At 43.7% G+C, this 10,589-nt stretch overlaps 1 protein-coding gene across 3 annotated transcripts in view; it reads left to right on the top strand.

Moving 5' to 3' along the window:
* Window positions 1-4,818: 4,818 nt before the first annotated feature.
* NTM (neurotrimin) overlaps window positions 4,819-10,589 on the top strand; it is a 411,195-nt gene continuing 405,424 nt past the window's right edge. For all 3 annotated transcript variants that reach the window (XM_081279775.1, XM_081279773.1, XM_081279772.1), the window contains exon 1: window positions 4,819-5,938. In XM_081279775.1, coding sequence (XP_081135901.1) covers window positions 5,772-5,938 — 167 coding nt within the window. In that variant the 5' untranslated portion in view covers window positions 4,819-5,771. The remainder of the gene's footprint in view (window positions 5,939-10,589) is intronic.

Here is a 10,589-nt window from a genome sequence, read left to right as displayed (position 1 = left end):
TGTAAGTTTCTGCTTACCATCACTTCTTTAGGGAAACATCTCTTCATCTTCCAGATTGATTGAGAACCTCCTGACATGTGCCTTCTTCCATCCATTTCTTCTTCACAGTATTCATCATAACTACATCCCTTATTTTGTGAAATTCTTTGCTTACTATCCATCTGTCTCCCCATTATACAGTTTGCTGTAAGAGAGAAAGGCCCTCATGACTTTTGTTTTTGTCTCCCTTTCACTGCTCTAGCCATTTCTGAGTGTGTGTTAAACAGACATCTATTGAATACACAAATTACTTCCCTACATTTTATTTTTGGTACTGAGGATTGAACCCAGGGGAACTTAACCATTTAGTCCCACATACCCAGCCCATATATCGTGTGTGTGTGTGTGTGTGTGTGTGTGTGTGTGAGAGAGAGAGAGAGAGAGAGAGAGAGAGAGAGAGAGAGAGAGAGAGAGAGATGACTCTCACTGGACATGCAGAGGTATACTGAGCAGTTATAGTATCATGCCCTTAGTGGTTCTTTCTTTGTCCCACCAATGAAGCAGTAAAAGCAGAAATGTTATTATCTAGCTGTGAAGCAGTGTCACTACTTGACAGGTGTAGTGAAAAGAACACAGGAATAGGAATAAGTTCTTGTCCTGTGTTGCTGGTTATTAACTTTATATCCCCTTATGTCCTTCTGGGGCTCAAACCTTCTCTTAGGAAATGAATTAGTTATACTAAGCACCTTCCAAGGTCCTTTCTGAGCATATCATTCTGTGATTCTATGAGTCTAGGGTCTTACCGTGACCTAAAACCTACATAAGGAAAGATTCTGCCCCAATGACCCTTGACTCTTGGGACGTGTCCTCTGGGTACTTGCCTTGTGCTTTCTTGGCACTTTGATTTTGACTCATCCATCCTGCTCCTCATTAATTTTCTGCCTACCTCCAATTATTCTTCATACCATCTCTCTGCTTTATGCATCTCTTATAAAGTTTTATGGCTTTCAAAGTGTAGAGAAAGCCACACCTTGGCCTTTCCTTCATACCCTCCTTCTTGGTTCTCTCTATTCCTGACCCCTTTTCTCTCCCTGGAGCCCTCTTCAAGTTACCCTTTTGCTCTTCCTGCTGAAATCCTAACATGCTGGACTGCAGGCCAGACGAGCAACGATTTTATTTTGATCCTATATTCATAAAGGAGCAAAAAATAGCATGTATTTTTCCAGAGCCCAGCCCTTCCGTACACCCCTGGAGGCATCTCTTTATCCAGATTTACACTGCTTTTTCTGATTAAATCTTCCAATAACCATTTGATGTCCCGCCACTCTTTAACTTCCCTGCATTTCTCATCTCCAGGCCTGCACTTCTGTTTGAAATCTCCACCAGGAGAGGGGGGCCTTTCGCCTTTGTAGAAAAGGAGAAGTAGGACTGGCATTTCTTAAGCTAATGCTCTTCTTTTGGTCTCTTGTGTGGTGGAATAGTCACAGCTCTTTAGCTTACTCTGACTTGCTGTAGGTAACACAGACTAAAACAAAACAAACAAACAAACAAACAAACAAACAAACAAAAAACCCAAACCCAGCTGACTTCCCTTTCATGGGGAATTCTTTCCTGTTCCACCCCTGCTTCAGTGAATAGATGCTGGAGCTGCCAGAAGTCTCCATCCACTCCTGTCTTCTCCCCCACCTGCCAGCACTCCAATGATCTCCTCTGCCCTCCCCTGCTTTGCAGCCCCAAGATTATTAAAAGGACTATGATTGTTTTCTTTCACTCAGGCAATGGTGTGTGTGTGTGTGTGTGTGTGTGTGTGTGTGTGTGCATGCACGCACCTGGTGTGCCTCTGTGAGTGTGTGTCTGTGAGTTTGAAAGGCATTGTCCTATAGATATTTTTATAACCTGAAGCAATTACAGCTGTCAGTACAGAGACAAGCTGTGACAAGTTGATTTATGTGTACAGTATATGTGTATGCAAGAAGGAAGGGAGGAAGGAGAGGGAGATGGGAGGAAGAAGGTGGAGGTGGCGCTCATTAGGCATCTGCTTTCCAGGAGGCAGAGAGGAAGTTGTTTCTATAAAGAACACAAATAATGAAATTGCTCCGACTGTCATCCCTTTTTCATTAACTTGGATATGCTGGGAAAAATAAAATAAATCCAGCAGTTTTTATGAAGCAAGAGATGGGCTATAAGATAAGCCACTAAGTGTTGGTTATATTTAGGGATTAGAGGATGGGAAGGCAATTGACATATGATTTTGATCTTCATCTTTTCAAACCACTCCAATAAGAGGTTTGAATAAAACTGATCCTTTCTTGTTAATCTATGGACATCTCTGACCTTTTGCTATTTCCTTAACTTCCATTTGTGAATCAAGTTTGGATCTCAGGGCCCAAGAAGCAGGTATGAGGTTGTGAGGGGATTTTCTTTGTCTGCCCTGAGAGTTACCTGAGCTCTGCTGGTTTTTCTGCTGGCAATTGCTGGGATGCTGCAGCTCAGCATCCTTTCTCATGGCCAGAGACAAAGATGGTTTGAGTGTCTTAGATCAACTGTATTCAGATGGCTGTAAACTGCTCATCTTAAAGGGCCTATAAGAATTATTTTTCTGGCTTGCCATAATAACGAAGTAGTGGCAGGAAAAATGTATTAATAAAGTATCTTCCATCTTAAATGGATTTCTAAGTATTTTCCTGTAGAGTTAATCATGTATGTAGGCCCCTTGGGAGGAACTGTTGTTGTCATTATCCACATTCCTAGATGCAAAAACTAATGCTCATTTGTACTACCTGGGAATTAGATGCAAGAGACTGAATAAGAATTTATCATAGAAGGAATCATCCCTGCTATTCTCAGCCCTATAGGGAAATGACTCCAGATCCCAGAGTGAGTCCCTCTCTCTTCTCCATGACTAGTATTTGTTTCCACTTGATGTGGTATGATGTGGTATATAAGAAGAGATACTGGAATGGGGGAGCAGGAAAGATGGTTGAAACGAAAAAGGTCACCTCTTTGGCTTTTGGGGAAGAATCCCAATTTTTTTCAGGCTGAAAATCAGCAAATATAATCTCACACCTTATGTCTGCTCTCCCATAACAGCTCAATGTGGTGAAATCATTCAATTTCCTATTTCCACAATGTCCCGTTGGAAAATGGAGATAAATATAGGCTCTCACAAGAATGGACTGGTGCTAAAATAGGTTAATTCTCTTCCCATTCTTTCAAAACTATAAACGAAATCCTTCTGCTCCCATAGATGTATTTTTTCTTCTTTATAGTAAAGTCATTCATTGCTGCCATAAATTGACAATTGGTATTTTTGGTTGCTATATATCAAATGGTCCCAAGTGGCCAAAGGTAGCAGATGGCTTTCCCTAAGAATTTACTATCAGTAAAAGTTACCAGAGGGGATGAAGGGAAATTGGTCTAATGATGAATTAATGCATAGTATTTTGAGACCTTCAAGAGAATGTGTTTTAATAAGTTGCTCAACTATGAAAAGTTGTTGGCTATCCAATCAACAATTTGAAAAGAAAGACAAACTTCCTTATTCTGTGTTACCCTGATGTTTGGGCCACATCTCAAAAACCTACCTCTGTTCTGACCCCCTCTAGTAAGAATGGGATATGATGAGTGAACTGTACTTGTGTCATTCTTAACATGTTATCTACCTGAAAATTATTGGTATTAGTTAAAATTAAAAAGTTGCAAGGGTCCTATTACACAAGTGTCTGATAATTACAATAATTGAGGTATAATGATTCAGTCACTTTGGTGTTGAATGTGTTTGAGGAAGAACATTTTTCTGTTATTTTGTATTTTTTTTTTAACATCATGGTTAAATCGGATGAAAAGTCTGAAGGATAGGGAAGGCAGAGAGAATTTAGGTCTGCACTGGGATCTCAGATATTGGAATTTTTTAGAACAGAGACTATTACCCATGAGCTGGTTGGCCTTCTCTGTTCACTTGCACAAGGATGAGGCCCAGTAAGGGGCCTATACCACATTCTATCAGAGCTGAAGTGACAGGAGAAACAATAACCTAGGCACAGAGGGACAGCAGGCAGAGTGGATGAGTAACAGGAACTGAGGCATATCCAATCTTTCCCTGGGTTTCAAGAATAATTTAAAAACCACACCTCTTAAAGATGAAATCAGCTGTGCAAGAGTGTGAAGCCCAGGGGACCAGGGAGTCTGCAGTATAAATAAAGCAAGAGCTTACACTCACTCATCCATCTCAGGGAGCACTTCTGCAGGGCTGGCATCTTTTATTGTCCACAAAACAAGAATAAAGAAAGCCATTGTCAGAACTTGACCAACATTTTGAAGCGACTTTGCCTGTTTTCACACACTGAGGTTTCTGTGATTTTCCCATTTTATATATGGGAGATCTCTGAGAATGGTGGAATGGTAGCATTGAGTCCTTGGGGTTTTAAGTAGCTTTGGGGCAAGGGGTGGTTGTAGGGGTGGGTGCTCTATTATTGAATTTTAAAAAATGAAATTATTTTAAAACATCCAACACTCTGAATTTACTCTAAATGCTAATGGACTTAATCTGATTGTTTTAAAGGTGCATGTATGCTTGCTGCAGGGTCTTCCTTTTACAGTTTGTGACCCTTATTAAGACGTCTTAGGTTTATTAAGACAGCATGGTAACTTTGTCTTTCTTCTTAATTTGGGATGTGTTGGCTCTTCAAGGCGGAAAATGGTTAAACTCCTGGCCTGGGCTGGTGCACCGCCCCGGCTTGGCGCGGCGGGGGTTAAGGTGGGCGCCAGCGCCCAGCGCCCCGCACCCGCCGGGATGAGCGCGCAGTCCGCGCAGCCCGCCCGCCTGCTAGCTCCGAGTCGGCACCAGGAGAAAGTAGCGGTCAGGGATGGAGCTGCTGCCATGACAACCCCGGCGGTCGGGGCCCGCGCGCGTCGGGGCTGCTCCCGGGAGGAAGGCGGCGCGGAGGCCGGGGGCGGCCGCTGAGCGTGGCGTCCGCGCGGCTCCGGTGCCGGCTGCGCCTCGCCTTCCCCAGCGAGCCAGCGAGCCAGAAAGCGAGCAAGGGGCCGCCGCACTCCATTTCTGCCCCACTGCTCCTGCCTCGGCCGCCACCGAGGCCACTGCCCCGCCGAGACCGCCCTGATCGAGGTGGTTGCACCGCGTATTTGGCTTCCGAGGAAGTTGACCGAGGCGGCTGCGGCAGGATCCCTGGTTCTGGATTGTACGAAGCCTGCTTAGCGGTCACCTCTCACAACCCTGGTCGCCTCCTGCGTGCTCTACTTTCCATCTGCTATTGTTACAGATTGTTTCTGGTGACCAGCCTTTCTCGGAAACTTACAAAGAAAGTGTTGGATTTCCCCTTGTTCGAACTGAGGAATTGCAGTCCACATCTGGGTAGCTGGATGAAATCCACCCCCATTCCCTTTCTGGTACCAAAGTGCTTACTTCCTCTCCAAAGTGCCATGTCTGAACTGTTAATGGGAAGAAGCGGTTCCTGAAACGTGCACCTTGCACCTGTCTCGCGCTTCCCCTTTCTCTGCCACCTTCCCTGGCCCAAGCGGCGCGGAGAAAGCCCACTTCGGATGTCTTTCGTGGAAACTGGTTCTCCGAGGCTGGCAAGCTGAGGCTGGATTTGAGAGCGGAATATTAGACTTGGAGGAGTCTGCGCGCTTTTCTCCTCCCCGCGCCTCGCGGTTGCGGCTAGTTCACCGCTCAGTCCCTGTGCCTGCTCCCCCACCCCACCCACTTCCTGTGCTCGCCCAGGGGGCGTGTGCGGTGCAGCTGCCAGAGTTCTGGGAAGTTGTGGCTGTCGAGGATGGGGGTCTGTGGGTACCTGTTCCTGCCCTGGAAGTGCCTCGTGGTCGTGTCTCTCAGGCTGCTGTTCCTTGTACCCACAGGAGTGCCCGTGCGCAGCGGAGATGCCACCTTCCCCAAAGCTATGGACAACGTGACGGTCCGGCAGGGGGAGAGCGCCACCCTCAGGTAGGGAACTGCCACTCTCCGAATTGAGGATGATTTGTACGGGTGAGGGGCAGGGGTGCAGGTGTGTGCATTGTAGCATGCCAAGGCTGGCAGAGAGGTTGCTGGTTCCCTGGGTTGCACAATTCGTAAACGAATTGGGTACTCTGCCTGGGGATGTGACAGTCATAGGGAAATGCTCAGATTCTGGTGGTGAGCTGTTTGCCCCTAAATTGACCTCCTTGGCTTAGCGATTTGGTAAGGGTGAGGAGTAGCTGGGCCAGGTAGTCTCTGAGACTGAGGGCAATGATCCTGGCTCCCTCTGGACTGAGCCTGGTGGTCCTAGCGACTGGGGACCCGCTGAGGCTCAATGTGAATAGTCTTCTCTGAAGTTAATGAGACCCATAGGAGGGGTCTAGCTCATATAAATGCCCTCACTCCTCCATGCCATAGGGAGCTGCCTACTAGAGCTCCTGGATTCTGGCAGTGCATCTGTTTTGTCCTGGGCCTGACTGTGACAGGGTGTCTCCATGCCATGAACTGGTGGGCAGAGAGGCATTCTCCAATCTGAATGTGGTTTTCTGAGGCCGAAGTCATGGAGTCTGATTTGTCTTTGGAAAATGTCATTTACACTGATGGACCCTGTTCTGTTCATACTGTCCACCAAAGCAGTGTGTGCAAAACTCATCTATGGAACAGAAACTAGGTTTCAGTGTTGAGATGGGTCTCAATTGGCTTTGGGGGTTAAGGCTTAGAGGAACTGGGGAGGAGGAAATGAATAATCTTGGCTATGCTTTGTGTAAAGTAGGAGGATTCTACCTCCCTGATTACCTTTCCTACAGAAACACTAACTCCATTTCCAGTGTTGATAAATCATACCACTCACATGAGGGCAACACTGTAATGATTGCAATGAAATATTTTACTCCCTGGAATTTTTAAAGAGTAATCATGAGGTAAAAGTTAGAAAGCTTCATAGGAATGACTTCCCTGACTCTCTTTGACTTAATATGACCTCTTTAATAAAGTTTTACAAGCCAAGGAATTGAATTAGACCAAGGAAACCTAACAGTATTTTCATCCTTTGCACATGAAGATTCTTGGAAAGATAACCTTGATACTGGTATCCACTATTTTATCCACTGAGGACTGTTCTTCTAAAACCAGATTGTTTGCTTAAGATGATACCCGTAGGAAAGGAAATGTTGAGGAGGGGTCACCAGCAATACTGTGTTGAATTATTTGGACATTGCCAAAGGAAGTGTGTGATTTAAGGAACCACACAGAGCTATAGGCATCCCCAGATCCTTTGTCTTTTGGGAGATAGACCCCATGGGGTCCAATGAACTCCTAGTTACTTATTCATTCAATAAGCCCACCTCTTCCACTGAGCTCTTGAGGAACTACTTTGGATGAAGATAAAACATCCAGCTGTCCCCTCTCCAAAAATGACTGTGTATCTTTTTATAAAGGGGTTCATGGGAATTACAAATATGCAGTAATTTTAGACTACATATATAGAAAAATAAAAATGAACCTCTGAAGTAATATAGTCAAGGAAGTTTAATGTTCTCTGGATGACTCCTTTGTCCCTAATCCTGGGCTGTGAGGAGAAGTCCTCCAGGGACAAAATAGAGGCATCTTCATATGGGAACCATTTTAAATACAAATGGGATTTTTCCCCTCAAGGAGAAGGTGGAAGGTAGTCGGCTAAATAGAGATTTGAAGAAAAATAAACAGCCTTGACTATGATTCTTATAGGGAGGATTTGATAAAAGTAGCCACAATCTGGTTTCCAGAAGGTAGCCCACAAAGTTCATGAGAATCAGGACTTAGGAAAGAGGCAAAGAGTGGCTGCATTCAGCAGAACCTGAGCCATGGGACAAGCCTGGGTGGGGAGCAGCTTCTCTTTCAAATCACATTATCAGGTACTAGATGACTTCTCTTTCTTTGTCTTTGATTTCATGCATCTTTCCCAGTTGTCGGGGGTGGTGGTGGGTGTCCCCATCCCTGTTTCTTTCAGGCATTAAATGTTTGTATTTATACATATGCTCTCCACACAGGGGTCTTGTTTGAGTATAGATGAACAAATGAAGATAAGGTGGAGCTTTCTCTAGATCCTAGAATTGACCCCAACCTGACCATGCATTAAAAGACCCTGTTAGAAAATTCCCTGCCATTGTGCCAGCTCCAGATACTGAATGTGTCCTGATTGGCAGAAGAAAGACCCTCTTAGTGGATGGAGTCTTCCAGGGCAGGGATTAGATGACCTAGGGTCTAACTGACATCAACTATTGTCCATGTCCCTGATTTAGGATCAGAATTGGGCACCTGGTGTAATGGGCAACTGGTGTGTAGGAAACTCATGCCTCTTGGGATCATCCTCTTTCTTTTTAGACTCTAATGCATTAGAAGAAGAAAGGTTGCTTTAGTTGCTCTAAATTTTCTAATTCTATGTTCAGAGAGGCAAGTAGGAATTTCAGAATGTATTTTGTTTGGTGATAATTGCTAAATTTTTACATAACCTGATTTTGTGTTACAATAACCTAGTGGTTCAGGATTATGGATTAGTCTATTTTTAATGCGTGTGTAGAAGAGTTTTTTTTTTAAATGTACACACTTATTTTCCCTTCCTTCCTCTCTCTCTCCCTTCCTTTCTCTCTTCCTTCCCTTCCCTTCCATCCTTCCATTCCTCCTTCTTTCCTTCTCTCTCTCTCTCTCTCTCTCTCTCTCTCTCTCTCTCTCTCTCTTGCCTAATATTGACCAAGTGACCTAATCATGTCTACTGTGCCCTGGAAGGCCATCCTAATCTACCTTGCTATGGGATTGTAGTTTCTCTCATAACCAGCAGAGGACTTTTTGTTCTAATGCATTTTATTCTGCTTTGTTCTCACTAGGATCCTTTTCTGAGGATTTTTTACAGTCTCCAAAGAATAAATGCTTCAGGAGCAGATTCTAATTTGAGGAAACTTTTTTCTAATGTTTTACTTTGTCCAATTAGCTCTAATGATTTTGTGAAGGTATTGGGAAACCTTTCACCTAACATGCCATTGACAGTCTGAAAAGAATTGCAAACAATTTGCAATCTCCCACACTTTCTGCCCTTCTGCTGATATTCTGTGTGCATATTTTTAAGGAAAGTGAGGTTACATAAAACAGAATCTACAACAATAATACTATTAGTCAAAGTCTAGGGCTGGGGATGTGGCTCAAGTGGTAGCGCGCTTGCCTGGCATGCGTGCGGCCCGGGTTTGATCCTCAGCACCACATACCAACAAAGATGTTGTGTCCGCCGAGAACTAAAAAATAAATATTAAAAAAAATTCTCTCTCTCTCTCTCTCTCTCTCTCTCTCTCACTCTCTCTTAAAAAAAAAACAAAGTCTATTGAGCACTCACTGTATGTTAGGGAATATTAAATGCATTATATAATATCTAACCTGTCACTCACCCTCATAACATTACTATTTACCTCTAATAATAATCTTATAACATAGTTCTTATGATGATTATTATCCCTATTTTACAGATGAATAAACTGAGGCATGAAGATTTAGCATTACTTGATTAAAGTGGCATAGCTAGGAAGGTTTAAACTAGATTAGGAGGCACCAGTAATAATGTTAATAAAATGTATACTACCATTTATTATTGATCAGTTAGAATAGTAAGAAAATTTTAGGTACATAGTACATTTAATCTTCACAATTCTATAAAACAGAGTTAATTATTGCCCATTTTATAGATGAGGAAGTTGAAGCTCAGGAAGGAGAATTTACCTAAAATCACATAGGAATTTACCTAAAATCACAAGGAGCCGGAAACAAGGCGGGAGTGTTACCTTGAGACTTCACTACCCAGCTCTGTATACCAAGCTTCCCTCCACCGACTGAGGTCCCATGAATTCTGTGTTCCCCTCATCCCTAGGTGGTAATTGGTGTCTTCCCACACATTTCAGCTTAGACTTTGAATGTTGTTTAACTCTCTCTCTTGTTGTGGACTGAGAGTAGGTCTCAGAAAGCAAAGATTACACCTTATAAGGCCTTGAGCATTGGGTTTTGGCAAATCTTTACTGAATAGATAGATGAAAACAAAATAAAAATATCCCTCTGCTTATATTCAATTTGACTCCATTCTCACATTTCTCTATCATTTTGTTTTACAGTGGAACTGTGGTCAACCAAGAAAGACTTACTGAGTGATTCTTTCAGGAACCACTGAATAGGAGTATGGAAAAGGATGAGGGCTTTCCACTCTCACGTGGACTTTACCCTCCTGGGACTTGGGTCCAATTCTAAAAGGCAGGCTGTGTACAAGAAGGTAGCCAAGTGGTTGAGTCCAAATATGTCATTTAAACTTGGCCTTTTATGGAGTCTGACTTGGCCTCAGCAGAGTGCCCTCCGTCAGAACAGAAGCTTTCTATGGGTAGGACTGTGCCCTGGGGGATGGAAAAAACAGAGGCATTAGCTGCTGAGAGTCTGAGATGGTTAGCTGTGTGGGTGTCATTCAGAGATCTTCACTAAGCATGAACAAATCACTCCGTAATTTCACTGCTTGTGTTTCATATTTCAGAGATTCCCCAAATAAAACATCAACTAGGAAAGTGAATTGTTGCCTGGGTGTGCATCAAAGAGGGAACTCACCTTCTGTCGTGTGTCTAGAATTTGAGACTGAATG

The sequence above is a fragment of the Spermophilus citellus genome (assembly GCF_964194105.1).
Source record: "Spermophilus citellus genome assembly, chromosome: 2".
Classification (NCBI taxonomy): Eukaryota; Metazoa; Chordata; class Mammalia; order Rodentia; family Sciuridae; genus Spermophilus; species Spermophilus citellus.
The sequence above is the reverse complement of the archived record's forward strand: the minus strand, read 5'-3'. Positions and strand labels throughout refer to the sequence as shown.